The sequence below is a fragment of the Pleurodeles waltl genome, chromosome 6 (assembly GCF_031143425.1).
Source record: "Pleurodeles waltl isolate 20211129_DDA chromosome 6, aPleWal1.hap1.20221129, whole genome shotgun sequence".
Classification (NCBI taxonomy): domain Eukaryota; kingdom Metazoa; phylum Chordata; class Amphibia; order Caudata; family Salamandridae; genus Pleurodeles; species Pleurodeles waltl.
Window position 1 is genome coordinate 1,502,662,818 of NC_090445.1, and position 19,800 is coordinate 1,502,682,617.

At 41.5% G+C, this 19,800-nt stretch overlaps 1 protein-coding gene across 1 annotated transcript in view; it reads right to left on the bottom strand.

Annotated features, from left to right (window-relative positions):
* Nucleotides 1–7,432: 7,432 nt before the first annotated feature.
* The window catches only part of PLCH2 (phospholipase C eta 2), a 1,343,524-nt gene continuing 1,331,156 nt past the window's right edge, over nucleotides 7,433–19,800 (bottom strand). Inside the window, exon 24 of the mRNA XM_069240985.1 lies at nucleotides 7,433–10,922. Within this exon, the coding sequence (XP_069097086.1) occupies nucleotides 9,172–10,922 (1,751 nt within the window). The 3' untranslated portion in view covers nucleotides 7,433–9,171. The remainder of the gene's footprint in view (nucleotides 10,923–19,800) is intronic.

The following is a 19,800-nucleotide window of genomic DNA, read 5'->3' on the forward strand; positions in this document are numbered from 1 at the left end:
GGCTCAGGAGATGCTGGTGCGTGCAAAATCTTTCTCTCCTGTGGACTTATGCCCCCCCCAGAATTACTTCCTACATCATGCCATCAGTAATGGCTCTTTATAACCTTTCAATAGCCTCTGGCAAACTACCTACAGAATGGAAGCCCACCCAGGTGCCTCCTATTTGAAAGAAACCAGCTGCCCCACCCAGGCATTTTCTCCATCTACTGTCCGATTTCCCTGCCTCCCTTGCTAGGGAAATTACTTGAAAGCCACAAAAATATACAACTGGCTGCCTTCTTGGAAAACCATAAGATCCTGGACCCTTCAAATTCAGGTTTCAGAGCAATGCACAGCACGGAGACTGCAGTAGTGGCAGTTACTGATACTAACAGACTGTCACTAGACATAGGCACACCAGTCATGTTGTTATTACAAGATCTATCTGTGCCCTTTGATATGGTCTATCATTCGATCCTTCTCTACACAGGCTCAGGAATTTCCTTAATAATCAAACCCAAGCCATTGTCTTCGACTCCTTTAAATCACATGCACTGGCAATCAATAAAGGTGTTTCACAGGGTTCCTACCTGAGCCCAACACTATTCAATATCTTCATTGCCCCCTGTCGCAAATCGTAAGATCTTGTGGTTTTGATACTGTATCATATGCTGATGATACCCAACTTTACATCTCCTGTGGGCAAGATCTGGAGCTAGTCAAGTCTCTATTTGCTAGCTGTATGAGAAAAAATGGTGACTGAAGGACCTAAAACTGCCTCCAACTGATCAGCTAGAAAACCAAGTTAGCACTATTTGCAAAGCTCAGGAGGTCTGGTCAACAGACTGGTGGCTCACAGAATTTGGCCATGCCCCATTTCCAAAACTGGTTGTAAAGAACCTGGCCATCAAGCTTGATCAAACTCTTTCTATAAAAGACAAAGTTAGCACTATTTGTGGTACATGCTTTGCCACTATGCGTCTTCTAAAAAAAGTATTTTCCTGGCTTCCTTCAACTGCTAGAAAGACCTTGGTCCAGGCACTAATCACCAATTGCCTCAACTATGGAAATGCCTTGCTAGTGGCAACAAATGACACCCTGTTATCTAAACACTAGGCAGTGTAGAATACAGCAGCATATCTGATCTGCAACCTTCCCTCATGATCTTCTCCTGCATCTCTCTTAAAAAGCCTTACATTGGTTGTTTTTCAGAAAACATATTATTTTCATACTTTGCTGCCAAACCCATATAGCACTAAGGGGAATATTTATACTCCATTTGTGCTGAATTTGCGTCATTTTTATGTGCAAATTCGGTACAAAACTAACTCCATATTTATATTTTGAAGTTAGACCTGCCTAAAGTCAAAATATTGAAGTTTGCACCATTTTTTAGATGCGTGAACCTACCTTGCGTCAATGAGATGCAAGGTAGGCGTTCCCATCTAAAAAATGGTGCTAACCCCATAGCCCCATATTTAAACCCCCATGCTAAAATGACGCACGGTTGGGAGGAGGTGCTAAAAAATGGTGCAAAGGTTGCTTTGCACCATTATTTAATGCCTGGGTCAGACCAGGCGTTAGGGGACCTGTGGACCCATTCTTTGGTTAAACACCATGGAATGGGTCCACATGTGCCCTCCTCAAGCCCCAGGAACACCCCCACCCACACCAGAGGGACACCTGACGATGAGGGACCCCATCCCAGGTAAGAAGGGTAAGTGCAGGTAAGTATTTTGTTTTTTACTTAAAGTGCTGTCGGAGACCCAGCTTGGAGCCTGGTGCATGGCACAGGGTGCAATGGCCATTTCCAGGGGACAATGGTCCACTGTGCTGGCCATGGGGCTGGTGGGCATGACTCCTGTCTTTTCTAAGGCACAGGTCATGTGGTATGTGTGGTTTTGTGTCAAAAAATGACACTAGGCTGGTTAGAGGCATTTTCTTTTGCCTCTAACCAGCCTACCGTCATTTTTTGGTGAAAAACTCCCTTCTCCCATACCACAACCTCCACCAGGCTAATGTCATTTTTTTTTACACTAGCCCAACCTTTGTGCCGGCTTGCACCATTCCATAAATATGGCGTCTGGCTGCCCCTCAGGAATGGCACAAGCCGGTGCTAAACATTTTGATGCAAAACTACATTAGTGCAGTTTTGCATCAAAAATTACAGATATGCCCCTATGGTACCCACAACCCACACATCTATATGACTGACTTCTCCACTATCAACTCACCAGATTGCTCAGGTCTACAAAAAAAAAGCACTGTTAAGGATCTCGCACATTTGCACTGCCAGATTTGGGGGTTGTTCCTTTTCTTACCGCACACCATTTCACAGGAACAAGCTCCCCCTGTACATTCACTCTTGCTCCGACCTTTCAAAGTTTAAAACACTCTTAAACCTGTTTGTTTTAATTTCCATTGTGCCACTGTCTAGTAGCAAGCGCCAAGACACTCCTCCAAGAGTAAGTTATTGTGCTATATATGAGCCTTTAACATAACATAACATTAGGAATATACATAGGACTTTCTTGCAACTCTAGGGTGCGAGCGGTGTCCCTCTGCTTCTCATCAAAAATTCATGTTGAAGAATTAAACGACTGTAATCAATTTTGAGGTACCTATTATGAGTTTCTTATCCTTTCTTTTCATTGATGAATGAACATTGCCTGAAATTGCTTTTTTTTTTTTTACTATTATTATGTACAAGCGTAATTACTTGCCAATGACATAATATAAGACCATGATCTGTGTGTTGAAAGAAACTAAGGCCCATACTTATACTTTTTTTTACTACGCATTTGTGTCATTTTGTGACGCAAAAGCGGCGTAAACTTACAAAATGAAATTATATTTTGTACGTTTGCGCCACTTTTGCAAAAAAAGTATAAATACAATGTATCATTGTTTTTTAATACTTTTTCTCAACTAAATTTTGTTTTTACAAAGACAAAGATTGTGATCATTTTAATTTGCAATAAACAAGATTGTTGACAGTGTAGGCCTTATTTCAGGATATGAGGAATTAAAACTCAAGTAGTGCCGATTTGTAGTGATGCATCCTACAACTACGGTATATCACGTTTTCCTTGGTTATAAATTGGAATAAATAAGTGCAGTTTTGTTTATCCAGTGGAAAGGACAAGTTGATTTATATAAATTCACTGAAACATGCCGACTTTACCTCGTAATCGGTGAGAAAATCTTCTATTGCTTTAATCTTGGAAGAGGTGTGGAGAAGTAAGATTAAAAATGTTAGGTAGCTACTCAACACAGTTTCACTTGGAAATAGTGCCAACATTTGCACGGTCAGTTTTTTTTTGGTATCTGCTTGAAGGCAGAGAGAATAATCAAAGCATGCTCTAGAAGATAAGTGACACATATGCAACATTCCAAAACAGACTGGGCTTGGCAGGAGCCAGTTTAAGATACAGGCGAAGACTATTTGATATGCCTTTTGTTCCCTCTAATTGGAGGAGCATGCACAAAAGAAGGGGCCATGGCAGTTGACTACAGGCAGTTGACTACATTGGAGACCCAATAGCTTAATTTCATTATTGTAAGGTGTCTCTCTTTAGCAAATTAGGTCCATACCTTGGTATTATCAGCGACAACCCCAAAGAACATATTCTTGCATCCGATTTAGATAAGATGTTCGATCAGATCCTGTGTTAATCTAGGCCCTAATAACACAAATAATAGAACATAGTATATATCTATAAAAAAAGATTGGGGTGTGTGATCGTTATCAATATTTGGACTATCTTTTAAATATGGGTTGTTTCCGTAGAACGTACATATAAGGGTAAGTCATGTGTATCTTACATTCTCCTTTATTTATGCATATTTAGTACCAGTAAGATCAGTAGCCATGCACTTGGCAGCAGTCCTTGTTAAGGTTTTGTCTCTGGCAGGCTACAAATTAAGATATTCAAAAAATGTGGGTAAGTGTGGCATCAGTGGTAAGAACCCCTTGTTGTTCAGTTCAAGAATGTTTTCATCTGAATCAATCATACAAACGGGCTACAAGGGTCACAGGTGCCAGTGGAGTGCATCGGGGAGGAAGGATCAGCACAGAAGACACTTGTGGGGGGGGGAGGGATGTAAATGAAAGCTGCTACCCACCAACCTGTACTCCCTAACATGCAAGCCAACTGTTTGGGGTTACACATGTACTTGGGAACCCCCAGTTTTGGTAAACATTCTCCTCTCATGTGTAATGATACATGCTAACTATAACATATAACAGTCTGGCTGAGTGAACCATCCTAGTCCACTTTTCTACTGCCCTATACCGCTGATTGATTTGGTCTAACTTTGATAGATCATGTCAATAGGGCCAAACAGTGGAGCATTCTGTTCCAATTGGGCGTCGAAAATCAAACTATTAGACATTATTAAATACCCTCCTGCTGAATGGGTTCTATGTCAAAATACTATTAGAAAATGTCATATGACAAACATATTGGGGGTCATTATGGCCCGGGCGGTGAGTTGTTATGTGGCAGCAGTACTGCCAACAGGCTGGTGGTACATACCGCCACATTATGAGAATGGCAGGTTGGCTGCAGCTCCACTCAGACCGCCATGGCGGTAGCAGCCGCCGGGCTGGTGATATCAATCTCCAGCCCGTTGGCCAATATAGAACCAGCATTTTGAGCCACCCTACCTCCATGGTTTTCGTGGCGAAACCATGGCGGTAGGCCATACCAGTGAGAGGGAATTCCTTCCCTGTCTGGTAGGATTCTCACCCACCCACCCAAACACTCCCCAGACGCCCCCCACCCTTCGTCCATCCACGCTCCCCCCTTCTGATACCCTACCCCCATACACGCACGCACCCACAGAAAAGCACCACGCATACACCAACTCACTCACACTGGCATGCACGCATTCATACACACATACATCCAGTCATGCTCGCACACATCCGTACACACCTTCACACTGACATGTAGACACGCATTCACATTTCTATTCTTACACACATTCACACACATGCATACACCCATGCAAACAACACTATACCCACAGACACATTCACGCACACACTCATACATTTATACACACAACCCCACACACACACACAACACCCCCCATCTCCCCTGTCGGAAGCCCAATTTACCTTCATCCAGGTGGTCTTCCATCAGGGAACAGGATGGGGTGCTGCTACCGCGAGCAGCGCCCACCAGCAGAATACTGCCAGGCTGTATCACAGGTCATGATATGGCTGACAGCAGTATACTGGTGTGACGGTGCTGGTGGTATCAGCGCCGCCTTACCACCATCCGCCAGTATGGCCACAGCTGGATTTCCACCAATCTTGTGGAGGAAGTCCGGCTGTGGTCATAATCTGGCGGACCGATGGTAGCCGCGGTGATGGTCTTTTGGCGGCCGTCACCGCGGTGGTAGGCAGTTTTTGCCGCCAATGTCATAATGTGGGCAATTGTGTTCTAAATATTGTTTACAAATATCACCCCACAGAATGTAGATTGTTTAACCTCATAGGGGATTTTTTTTTATTTGATTTACATTTATGATCAGGTTTAACCAAGAGAACAGCTAATGCGTTAAATGAGCCGATAAATACTTGCGTATGATATACGGATTCAGTAGATTTAATTGCTTTTTTCACCAATTGCGCCCAAGAATTTAAAGACTAATACAATGCATGCTACTTCTTTGTTTCATGATTTTTTTCCTAGAAGCTCCATTCCTGTCCTTCTATAAATCAGTCCCCAAATTGTTTAAATGTAAAAAGGTCAGTAGGTTAAGTAGGTCTACAGGGCTTGCTGTATTACACCTGCTTAGTCAGTCACAACTGTGATATTATATGTAATAATCCTGGCTGCTAATGTTCGGTATTTTGTTTGCCCTTTATTTCATCTTTATTTGTTTTACCATCATTGTTCTATTAAAAATATTATATTGCATCATGCCATAAATTTTCTATAACATTACACTTTTTAATGTGTTTTGGCTTAAATGAAAAAAATTATATTTTCAACTTTTTTTCTTTTGTGCTTCAATTCCTTATCCATCTCAAATGGTCAGGGCAAACAAAAATATACCACTGAAAATCCCACACATACATTTTTGTAATAATTTCTGATCCAGTCTCCAGAACCATGCACTTCTTTGTCTTCATCATAATATATGTCTAGTACACAACTTTCCTCCTGCCAAACAGGAGCTCAGTGCTTAATTTGAGCCAGTGGTTGCCGGTGGGGGCAACTGGCAGTCATTTTTGGGGACCAGTACTTATTTTTACTCAACAGCCATTTCCCAATATCCAGTGAGGGAAAAACACACAAACTGGAAAGAAGGAGGAAGAGAAAGATGACAAAATCATCACCAAGGGAAAAAGCAGGAACCTGCAATAGTGAAATAAGGGGCAGGAGTTGTCTGGCAATGGATTAAGGAGGACTGAAGTGTATCAAGGACTTATGCAGCCTTGGTATTCGGCGTGCTGACATTTAATAACACTTGCTGGACTTCTAAGCAACACTTAGACCACCGGCACTTCTTATTCTACAAATTAAGCACTACGCGCTGTTGTATACACATAACCTCATGAAAAAATGTAATGCCTGATTTAGAGTGTTTAGTTACTGTCACATCCATTCCAGGGGCGGCTCCTCCATTAGGGCGGAGTAGCGTCGTCCCCGCCAGCAGCAGCAGCTTCCAAACCTTTATCAGAAGGTGATAATAAACTGAATTTATTATCATTTTCTGGTAAAGTGGCTGGGCCACGTGGGTGATGAGCAGTGCACTCCTCCTCACTTTGCATGTATGTTTGGTTGTCCGCCTCGAGCTGTCCAACCACACATGCGCAGTAGGCTCTCTCCGGGATGGAGAGACCATGCATAGGCTCCCAGTCTGCCTGGGAGCGCCCTGGCTGGGTGCTCCCAGCCAATCCTGACACTGCTTTAAGCAGTGTCAGGATTGGCTGCAGGGCAGGCTGGGAGCCTGTGCCTGCAGCGCCGAGGCAGAGAAGATGGAGGAGCAGAGCGGCGTGCGATGTTCAGGTAAGTTTAAAAAAAAAAATAGAATGTTTATTCCCCCCTCCACACGCCGCCCCTTTGGCGCCCCGTGAACTGCGACTAATCCATCCTGTTTAGAGCGCTTGAATGTCTATACACTCTACATAGAGTGTGATAATCCTGCATTTATTGGTGGATGTAACAAATCTGCCAAACTCTAAATAAGATTATTATGTTAATTGTAAGGTGACATAAAAGAAAGCAGTATGTTTGGATGGATGATCGTAAACGGGAAAGTCTATTTGCAGAAAAGGCCGTAAACTAAGATATCAGTGTGTGTCATTGTCATCACGCTTATGTGATCTCTCTCTGATCCAATGAGCCATTTCTTTTTTATAAGTTCCAGGGATTGACCAGTGCGCTGGAGGTAAACCCTTTAATATAGCGTTCATTTAAGCAGCATCACATTTCAAAGGTTAAATATATTTATTTAGATTAGTGTCAGATGCATTTACAGTACAAATAGTTTAAAAATGCCTCCATATACAGAAAATAATCTTTACAAACAAATACAAAAAACATGTCATGGGAATCTTCATGATTTGAAATGAATGAGCCTTTTCAGATTTGCATTTGGTTAAAAACACCTCCCCGCCCTCCCGTCCTAGCCCTCTCAAAATGTGTCTCAAGAATAGCTAAACAACGGAAATCCTTGAGAAAAAAAAAAAGAAATTAAAGAATTCAAAAATGTTTTTTTTTCAATTGCTTTCAATGTTAATATGCACTCTGTCTAAAAATTTAAATATATCTTTTTTCTTTAAAACATTCAGTATATTGAAAATCTTGCATGGCAGTGCAAAACAAAGTAAATTATTTACTCTGAAAGTGCTATGTACAGCAGCATTATTAAAATACCACATATACAAAGTTCATACATATAGTAGTTAGGAGACATCATGGCATCGATTGCAGTGATGACAGAGCCTACAAAAATGGCGGAAGTACTTATTTTACATCGTTAAGCATCTGAAATGGAACGATAACATTTCTATTGTTGGCATTCCAAGTTCAACACATGCAATGGTTTTTCCAGTTTTTTCCCTTATCAAGCTCTTATTGCGCACAAAACAGAAGTACATTGGTGGCTCTGTTTTTGGGCAGAACCTTTGTGCTTTAACGTCCATTAGAAGGGAGGAGCTTATTAATAGGATAAATAAATTATACCAGGTTTGACGTCATGGGGACGAGTCAGATCTATGACTCAAGTCCATCTTTTCAAGTACTGGCAACTTAGAAACTTAACAGAGTCACTCTCTCCGATCTCAAAGTACAATTTGCAGTTAGTAATTTATCAAAAGAGACCATCTGTGCTTGCTTGAATGTTTTTCTTGCTACTTTTCTTCCAGGTTATGTACAGTTTAGAATACAGTATGTTAAAAAATAATAGCAAGTGGGGCAGCCTATTTTGTTAATCAGTAGTTCCCTCTAGAAGCATTCAGACTGAAATCGAAAAGCTCTATTTAGTCCATTGGCTTCCTTGGCCTCCCTTCTCCTCCAAGTGATAGGTAATGTTGTTTCTCCCATGAGACAACACATCTCCATTACAAAGTGGGGTAGAAGTAGGGCTATGTGAAAGGGGGCATTTTTGTTTTCTAGAATTTTGCTAACTGGGAAGAAAATTTGTTTTTTTCAGTACCTCTTGTGACTTTCTTCATACAAGTGCATATCTCATCCAACAAATATCACACAAAAAAACAGTGAGAGACTACTTTGACCAGAAATTGGCTCCTAGTAAGACTTTTTTGCATGAACCAGTCTCCTGCAGGTAAACTGCATGATGTGAAATTTTGGGTACGTTTGCAAATGTCACATAAACAAACGTTCAGTAATTTCATAAATATCAGTGGTATAGTTTAAATCTCACCATTTCTCAAATGGGGTCCGACTCCCTCAAATCAATGGGAGGAAAATGAGTGGAAAGAAGGATTATGGGGACACCAAACTTTTTTCTTAAACATATCACGTTATATGAAACAGGAAGTGCTAAAAATTAAAAGTGAGTGGTCCACAGAATTACTGACTGATAAAAGCTAAGCTAAACTATACATATCCTGGCAAAATCTCCAGACATAATAGGCCATTTTGTGGGATGGCCAGTGAGATCCTGGATGAGCAGGCCTCTGCAAATATTGATCAGCCCTTGACTGTGTTATAGCTTGAGCATGAAGAAGACATCTGTGTTTCTAATCTGATTCTCTTGGCTTTTCGTTTGAACACCAAATGTAGGAGTTAATACAGAATCTGTGCAGGTCCCTTTTGACACTGAGCAGGCTCCCTCTGGGATGCCCCTCTCCTCAATGGGAGTGCCATTAAAATGCCCCATGCTCTGCAGCCTCTGCCTCTCTTGTGCCTGCTTGGCTCGGTTGGCAATGTACCGCACGCGGCTTTGGCTTCGAGATGAAGTTCTTCTAAGAAGGCACAGCCCATCTGCCTCTGATTCGACAGGCTCAAATCCAGTTGGTGAGGTGATATCATTCTCCTGCTGGAAACTGGTTAGTTTTCTGAGCTGTTCAGTAAGGTCATCCTGGGATTTGGCAGAGGTCCTCATGTGGGCTGGTTGACGCTGTGCTCGCAATGTGCGAGGCAAAAAGCTTCTGCTTATGCTGTGATACTTGCTTTCAAAATTGCAAGAGATATCATCCGATGTTAGATCCCCAAGACTTTTGGACTTGGTCTGACTGGCTGCAGCTTTGTCATCCTCCACTTTGACCCTTGAAGACTGCTTAAGGCTCTCCATATAAAGCCTGCTCCAAGTGTGTCTCCTTGTCATCATCGGTGGCATTGGTTCCTCTGGTCCTTTGGCTAGAGGTCTTGGGCGGAGCTCAGCATCATTTTGCTGGCTACACTTCAAGTTGGGGTTGGATTTGCTCTTGGACACGATTGCCATTTCTTCTCCTGATGTTGTGGCTGACCGTGGTCGCATGCTATTTTTAACGAGAATGCTTTCAAAGTTGTCTAGGTGGTTGCTATCAAGATCTGGGAGACTCTTCCGTGCCAGATTTGGTAATGAAATGTCAATCACTGTGTCATTGGATGACATGCTAGAAGAGGAAGACATGCTGTCCCTGTGGTTACCGGCATCCAACTTACTCCAGATTCGATCATTGACAGTGGCATCATAGTATACTTCTGGCACAGGGGACTTGCACTCATCCTCTACTATTGTGACTGAAGTCACATGCCCTTCACTTTTAGACCTTCTCACTAGCATACGTGGCATAGCCTGAGATACAGAAAGATGCACTGCAGGTGTGTTCACAGGTGGGATGATATGAGCAATTTTAATTAGTTCTGTGTTTGGTTTTACATCATTTTGAAAACGTTTTTCATGCATAGCATCCAACTTCTCCCTAGAGGGCTGAGACATATTTTTTACTCTTATGAGTTCCTTATTTGCTAGCTCTTTCACTTTGCAGCTGGCAGAGGAATTATTTGCAGCACAGTTTGGTGCTATAGGGTCCTGGTTTATGTGGAGGTAAACAAGTGAATTAGATTCCTCTTTTCCATCACTACACGGTAGCATATTTCCATTCTGGTCAGTAAGACATCTTTCTATACTGTTATTGCAGTCCACACTGGTGGACATTTCAAAGTTAGATTTGTTCGGAGACTTGACTTCAAGTTCGGAGACTTGACTTGAAGCAAAGATGACGGGCTGTTCTGAAGCAGAGAAGGGGTCCCCGAGCTGGCCGTGTGGGCTATTACATTCGGCTCGAGGTTCTTTAAAGTGAGCTGGTTGAGCTGGTGGAGAGCCCTCATGAGAATCCCAGACACGGGAGACATGAGGAGCAAGGCATGTACCAATACACCTTTTTCCCTTGGCAGCAGTGGGCTCCTCGGTGATTGTTTCTAGACTACATAATGAGGAGACCGATTTGTGGATCGAATACTGGTAGATACCTAGAAAATGAATAAAAATTATGATTAAAAAGCAGCAAAGAAATGATTACATTACAGTAGATTTGGCACTAACATGCACATGCTAACTAATGCCTCTAACTAAATTCACCTCCTTTGAGCTGAACACTGATCCAGATAGGACCATATTATAACCTGCCAGCTTGTCCCCAGACCAGCAGGTCAACAAAGTGTTGTTGGGTTCTGTGAAGCACAAGACATATCAGGGTGTTCATACCCTCTGAACATTGACATACTAGCAGGTGTACAGTTCAAACAGTCTTCTCATTCATATTCTGCATACAGATTTAAAAAACATGAATTAAAGGAAAAACTAAACATTCCTTTCCAGTGAAAGTAGCAGGATGTAGTTGAGTTCAGGGGTAATGCCATGGAATCCTCCTGAGATTTCGACAGCTCGTGATCTAAAGTCAGGAATCTTTATTGTAATGTTATTGAACTTTCCTGGATGTTCTTGTTGCATACTGTGGTATCAACACACCTTGACGGGAGTCACAGTTAGGGGTGGGCAAAGGGAACCCTTACGTCCGAGAAGTCAGATTTAATTGAGGGATTGTGGACTTTGCGAACAAGTGGGAAGTCACACAACGTTCCTGGAGGGGTAATTTGGTTTTTACTTACAGTTGCTTTGAAGCACTGAGTGGAAGAAACAACTAACCCTACTGATCCGGTTGATTCTTGGATACTGCCTTTACAATTCGCTTAGCTGAGGGTTTGAGGTGGACTCCAGATACCAATGACCTCATTGTATTCTTACTGTTGATGTATTGTATATACCAAAATAGAATGGAACAGAGAAAGGATAATGGAAGCCAAAGGAGATCTCCGTCTTAGAAGTCCGGTGCACCACCACTAGTACACAGAGGACCTCCCAACTCACGCATTTCAGTGGCAATAATAGAAAGGAAAACGCTTGACACGGTGCAGACTACTTGACTTCATGTTCCCTAAAGGCTTGGAAGAGATATAGAGAAATAGAGGCTATACAGCTGCATGCTTAGGAACTGCAAATAGTAGCCTTCTAGAGGGACATTCCATTGGTCTGTTGCCCAGACATCAGCATACCATATGCTACTGCACAATATCATGCCAAAGAATATCCACTTGATCTCAAGGTTTGCATGCTGAGAAAAAGGATTTACAAACATAACTCACAGGCAGGCCACATAACAGGGAAACAAATAGAGTCCAAAGAACGTGGTAATTCCCAGAATTGTTTTTTAAGTGGGTTAGTATGAATCGGTTGGACAGTTTGGAAAAGTTAACAAAGGGACTTTTACATAAAATATGTAATTATGAATCAAGACAACATTGTATTATGTTCAATTTGATAAGCGGATTCATACTGAAAATATGGGAATATACAGTAATAAGTTTATGTTTTTCCCTCCGAATATTTTTACACGTCTTTAACATTTCTGGAAATTTTACAACCCCACCCAAAAGCACGGTGAAAGTATAAACTCGTTCTTTCTTCAACCAAGGGTCCATCGGTGAAACCATTTACCTTAACTCGCTTGTCCTTTCAGTTCTTAACTAGAGAAGCAGAGAGCGTGGGGGAATAGGACAGAACAGAGGATTAACTTTAGTAAGGTAAAGCAAGAACAGAGGAAAAAAGACACCAATGAACACAAACTATGATATGCGTCCCATAGAATGCATGGCTGGCCAGAGCAAAAAATTATTTCATTCAACTGAGACGTATTCATGCTATTTAAAAATGAAAGCAAACACGAAAAACATAATCTACTGTAGGATTTTACAGTTCCGAATGATACTCCTTCAGGTAGAAAGATTTTTGCTCTGGTGGACATTCTGAAAAGCAAGCTTCACGAACGAGATCTCACAAGGATGTGGTCCAATGGTAACATCCCTGTTGAATGAGGCTGAGTTACAAGTTTACTCTCTCCCTCTCTCTTACACACACACACACACACTTATTGATGTTATTTTTTTAAATGCAAATGTGGCACACGAGGCCAAAATCGTCACACCAAATTTACAAAGTAGCTTAATGCTTGCATTGTGCCACTTTATAACCCTTTGTGCTCCACTATGCGTTCACCAGGCATAATGAATGCAAAGGTGGTGTTCCCTCGTTAGGGGGGCAAAAAAATAGTGCAAAGAAATCTAAGAGATTTTTTCTGGCACTTTTAGCGCCTACTCAGAGTCAAAGGCATACCATTGTTTACAATGGGCCTCAATGGGCTTTGCGGGATTAGTGTCAACATTTCTTACACTAATCCTGCAAAGCTCTGAACTAGCATCAAACGTTTTGACGCTAGTTCCCTAACTACTGCCATGTTGTGCCGTATCTTAGGTACCGGGCACACATGGTGGTGTTAGGGGGGTGCTAAGGGGCGGAAGAAAAGTGGAGCTGCACTGAGTGCAAAGCCACTTTTCTTAAATCTGGCCCTACAAGTTTCAACTTTAATGAGTAAAAGCACTGAAACATAGTCTCAAAAGTTTGTGTCTTTGTATGACAGCATCCACGTTTTTTTTTTTTTTATATCAGATGCTGGTCCATTAGTTTGATTGGCGGCCTAATGAATGCTCCCAAAAAAGAACTTCTAGATATGCGACTGCAGAGACCACAATAGAATTTTTCTGCTATGGCTTTGGGGCATCTCACCTGGATGAGACCTGACAAACCACATTTTTAATAATACTAGATGAAGAGCTGATATTTCTGCACATGTACTTTAATTGCATTGTCATAACTGAATAATAATGTTAAAAAACGGATAATGAAATTCTCCTCGAGGAAGCTTGCTGGGATTCCATACCCTTGAGCAAAACATGTGACATAAATGGCTTTGTTATGATCATGATGTTCTATAATTTAAATTATTCAAAATCTCTATGCGTACCATCAACACTGAATTGTATGCAGTGAGATTTAGATGACGTGAAGCTTAGCATGAAAAACATAAAGGTTTTATGTGTGTTTTTGTTTTGTATTATTCTAGTGCAAAATGTATTCTGAATATTCAAGCAAAAAAGTTTAATGGATTGATGACGCAACAATCTTTAATAAAAAATATTGTTATTATAGCTAAAGAAGTCGGACATGCAAATCATTTATTTACAGATTCAGTCAGTAAATAAAAAAAACAAAAAACATAAAAAAATGCTCAGTCGAAATTTCGATAGTCAGAGGTTCATTTTGACTAATTCACTATGCAACAGTTGACATGTAACCGGGGAATAAAGTCCCCCCTCATGCAACAAAGAAACAAGCATTAGCAAGCCTTCAGTGCTGGAGATGGCCATCAGCTTTTGCTTTTGTTAATGTTTATTTTGTTTTGTTATCGTTTTTGCATAGCTTTATTGAATTGAAATTTATAGTTAGGGAAGCTGCTGGGTCTTCAGTTATCAAAAAACCTTTTTTGGCTAAAAGCAAAAATATTTTTGATCTAAAAAAACACACATTGCCATAGGAGCCCCTGTTACTTAAGGGAACTGGTTTGTGTGCTGATGTGCTCCTTCTGAAGAAGTACAATATTGTCAATCATAATGAAGTTAGTCAGTGGCTGAAGTGGGCTGACTCATTGCCCCACGCTATATAGTGTAGTGGGCAAAAAAAAGGTGGAAAGACCCAACACCAGATCAATGTGAACAGGGCTGACTCAAAGCCCGAAACGGTTTGGTAGTATATTTATAACCACTCACATTATGATTATGGGCCTCATTTAGAGTTCGCCATATGGCATACTCCATCACAGACACAGCAGATGACCGCTCTGCTGGTTTACAAGTGTATTATAACCTATGGCATCGTAATACAGCATAGAGGATATCCATCGTGTTTTGATGGAGTATCCCATATGCCAGATCTAAATAAAGTCCTATGTGTTATAGCTCAAGTGTGGACACTCTGTGAGACCTAGGTAACATATGCAGAAGAGGCACGACCTCAAAGGTGGCCACAAATATGGACATCAGGCAGTCCGCCATAGCACAAGATGCAGAATACTGCTCTTAACTAGTTTGAGTAGGGTACACTGTGACAATATGATTTCTTCCAACTTCAAGTACATTGAGCAAACAATTGCATGTTTGCTATTGCAGAGTATTTCATAGCTGCGAATAACTAAGACATTTATTTAAGCGCTCTTCAGTCTGACCCTTAGTTGTGCCCTAATTTGCTAGTATGGGACTGAGTTTGAGTTAACCCAGTACTTGGTAACATAATACCTGTAACAGGGCTCTGTTTTGTGTGCTCCAGTAGAAGCAGTGTTATTTCGATTTTATACGATTAATGTTAATTTCATTGACAGACTGGAGTGTATTTTTCATTTGATGACCAATCTATCTACCGGCTCCCGTACAAGCATGCTGCAATCTTTCATGCTGAAACCGTGATGTAACCTTTTGATGGCTGCTATTGTATTTTTCCACTGCCTACTCATTTGATGCTCTTCATGTCTGTATCACTTCACTAGCCTGAAAAAGCCCTGGCTATACACACCCAAAACGGGCAAAAGACTTGTTGGCTGAAAACAGCGTACAGTAGAGGATGAACCACAAACATGTACTCTGGAAATACCACCAACATGGATTTTGAAGCTATCACCAACGTGGACTCTGAAAATACCACCAACATTTACTCTGAAAATACCCGCAACATGTACTCTGAGATTACCATCGCCATGTAGTCTGAAAATACACTCAAAATGTACTCTGAAAATGATATCAACATGGCCACTAAAAATATGTAGAACGTAGCCAAATAAAGATAAAGATACAAGATCAACCTTGAAGAACTGTGCTTTATGGTGTTTCCTTGGTCACCAGTACAATGCACAACTTAGATATTGCTTTGTGTGTATACTCTGATTTAACTCCAGACTTTTAGGTGTGTACAATTGTGAACTTTATTAACTGTGAAAACTTATGGGATAGTGTGCTGCATCTGATGGCCAATGGTGGTTGTACTATAAATCAACTTATAAAACCATGACCAATTGTGATTAAACTTAGCGCCACTAGGACAAACAAAACCCACTTCCACAGTATATCGTTTCGCATTATGGGTTGTGCTCTGAAATCATTTGTTTACGGCACACGCTTTAGGAATCTGTTTGATATTTACATTTTTAGGGCTATTCTTAAGACTGTGCAGTGGATCAATGAACGAACCTTATTACATATTTGCTCAACACACATGCAAATCCATATTCTGGGCTTTAAATTGACAGACCATACCTAATTTGAGTGCAGGAGGCAAGATTATTGTGGTTATGTATTCATCTACATCGATAACTGAGGTCGATTTTCAGTTCCCCTTTAACTCAATTGTATGAACTTAGGCAGACCACCTTATGTCCCCACTTATGGATTCCTTAACCAGAAGACTAGGTCAGCAACGTTTGCACAGCTTATGGTGGGCCTGAGAAGTGAACCAAGCTGTTATTTATCAAGTCAGCCATAAAGCAAGCCTGAGCAAGATGGATTTAACTCTACACCAAATCACATCCGTGACCACCCTGCACCAAGTGACCTGGACCCTCTCACAATCTCCCTCATGCATACCTGTTTTATATTTTTTTTTAAACCACCAAAAACAAAGACATGGAGGCTAGCCCTTTCCATAACGTTGCAACTAATGGGCTGAGTTTAGGAACACTTAAGCTGGAATCGTAAACAATACCAGTAGCTGCCAATTTACGAGACCGATGCATGCGTGACAAGGACCGAGCTACCTCGACTAATAAAACGCTTTCATTTGGGTGAGCCAATATCCTACTTCTAAGAACAACCGGGAGATGACGAGCCAGACTATCCGAAATATACATCCCAGGCCGAGCGCGCGGTCGTTGGTGCGATCGTAGGGCGCCCACGAGGAGTCTGAGTTCCGGAGACAAAGACCGCGCATCTCTTTACAAGACCAGAGCCCCCCGCCCCCCGCACCATATTTCAAGTGAACGAGCCTTTCCGAGACAGTTATTGCAGCTCCCATGACAACTTGACGTTGTGGCTCAATAAGCAAGAAAAGCAGATTCTTTCAGTTTTTTTCTGGATGGGTTCTGTGTTTTTCTCCAGTGTTATAGTTTGCTTATGATTTATTGGTTTTTCTTCTTCCAAGTGAACAGCTGGCGCCGAGGCCTGCGTTGAATTACGGCGCCTCGACGAGGATGTCAGAGTCACAATCTTCACTTTCGCACGAAATCCATTCGTGTCAGGCCGTATTGATCACACACGTTGAGCTATTAGCCCATTAACGGCCACCACAGAGGTCTGATGCAAGGCCGGGCGGTGGGGGCGACCCCAACCACATAAATCACTCTATATCCCTCCCAGCACGCTACCTCACCTGGGCCTGACCTGGATCAAGTTTTTATAGTGTACCCCATCAATATCCACCCTAAGGGGCACTGGGATTGTAACAAGGCAGCAGTGCTAAAATGCGCATTTCACGGAACCCTTATTTGACATTAATAGGAGTCTTTATGCGATTTTAAGGGCGTACGAAATTTGCGTAATTTCACTTTGCTCGATTACACAACATTTAAGAAAAAATATTCAAAACGCAAATATGGATTTCGAGATAGATATTTCAGTGTGACATGTGTCTTTGTGTCAATTGTAGACACCAGGGCACACTGCACTAAAAAATAGCACAAAAACAAAAATGCTGCAAATAAGAGCCACTGTGTTTTGGCCGTTTGAATTGTTAGGGTGATTCCACGATAGAATTTATATCCAAGGGACTCCTAATCATACAAAGTTGCGAAATTGCGTATTTTTGTGGATTTTCATGTAAAAAGCATATTGTGAAATGCCGGAAATTGTGCAAATTAGATTAGTATAATTTAAATTTCATCACGACCAATTAAGTATCCAATTCCCTTGTGGTGCATACTTTCACCTCAGGAGGCTTAACTTTAGTGCAGACCTTTCATTTAGTTATTTTCTCAGGAACCTTTTTTGGTTTTAGTAAAATCAGCTCTCCTAAGTTGCAAGTTAGCTTGCGTTGCAGTGAGGCGGAGGGGCTATCTCGTAGCCCACAATGAGTCACTTCTTTGCCACAAACAGGGCGGGTCCTTGGTTTTGTGGGGCCTCGGACAGAGTAGGAACATGCGAGGACCTTGTAAGATGTGACATCACGGGAAGTAACATCATAGGAAGGGACATCCTTTTGGGTTGTGCACCAGGGGCCAAGCCAGCCAAAGCAAGGAGTTTACTCACAGTAATAAAAACATCTTCTAACCAAGTGGACTGGTCATAGGCCCATCAGTCAACTGTGGATTCTCTGCCTCCTGTACTCAAATCTAGCACCTTCTTTGGGCCTTGCAGCAGTTAAGTTTTGCAGGGTGACTGCTGTCTATTATCACTGTAAAGGATACTTTGCAAAACACAGAGATACTGTAAGATGTTTGTTTGGTACTAGGGAACTATTAGTCACAGAACACATTTTTTGTTGTTTCATCCCATTACCATCTGCTCTAAATCAGTTCCTTTTAAAAGAAATACCTAGGCTAGCTGAATAAGGTGTTAATCTAGTATGATAAATATGACGTACATATTTGAGTTCTAATGCCTTTATCACCTCCTGGAGTAAACTTTGACTGTTCACTTTCAAATGTTACTAAAACACAGCACCACTTGTCGCTGCATAGTGAAAAGCCGTTCGCAAAGGTTAACTGGTCAGCTTTATATTGCTTATTGCTGTATTTGGATGAATGACAAAATAATGAGGTAATACATGAGGTAATATTATCAAAAAATGTGCTGCATTATGCCACATAATTTGCAATGCTGTATAAATTAGTAAACCCAGCCACCTAACTTGGTACTTTCTTGACACATAATTCCAGTGCCCCTGTTCTTAGCTCAGTTATACCATAATCATCAGGCCAGGGCCAGTAATGTTTTTTTTTAGTTCATGTTTAAAAACTCTCACGTTTATTAAATATATCGCAATACAGTGATATAAACCCATTTACCAAGGTAAAACGCTTCTGTGTGTTACAGAAGTGCTTTTTTTAAAAACTTTGATGATGCTTGACTCGCTTTCCTCCTTCCTAGGTAATGGAACATTTTTATTTCTTTTATGAGTCCTGCCAAACACTTTGCTTTTCATTCATGCAAAGGGAGGGCTCACTTCACATCTAAGGACCCAACTAATCGCCGTTACCATGCAGATGCAGTGATAGGATTTCTGATGCACTTTCAGCCCATGGCTGCGAAAAATAGGGGGAGGGAGGCCCTCCCTTGGACAGTGCAGCGCTGAACCACTGCTGCTCCCTGAGGCTCCCAACACTGAAGTTTTTAAAAAGTCGGTTGGAGGCCCCTTACTTATGAGCAGAAGCAGAGAGGGAGTCCACATGGGCAAAGTGGACTCTGGCCCAGGGCCCCAGCCTTTCAGGCCCCCTCGCCCAATCCTGCTCTGTTCTGCAGAAAGTCTTGGCCTGATGACCTTTAATAATTCTTAAAGGATTGCTTCAAATACCATTATTATTTCATTTATTTTTAAGGCGTTAATGTGTGAGAGTCTATGACAGACATGCTTCAGAGAAATGTTCTGTTTATGTTTCTATCAGTGTCCCTAAAAAGGTTCTTTTAGATCAAACCAGGACCTCACATATAAGAAATAGGAGGGAGTCACAGAGATTATTTCCAGTTATATCACTGAGTGGCTGATGTGCTACAATATAGAAAACACACAACACCTTATTTGAATATTAGATGTAAACAGATTTAGAATTTGGACCAGCGAGTCTGTGCAATGTCAGTGACCTGGCAAAAAAGGACATGAAAGAGCTGAAACTGAGTCATAAATTAAAAGCTATTCTGAGCAGGGACCCACAAAATACTTTTGGCTCAGGGCCCCCACAATCCTTAAGATGTCCCTAAG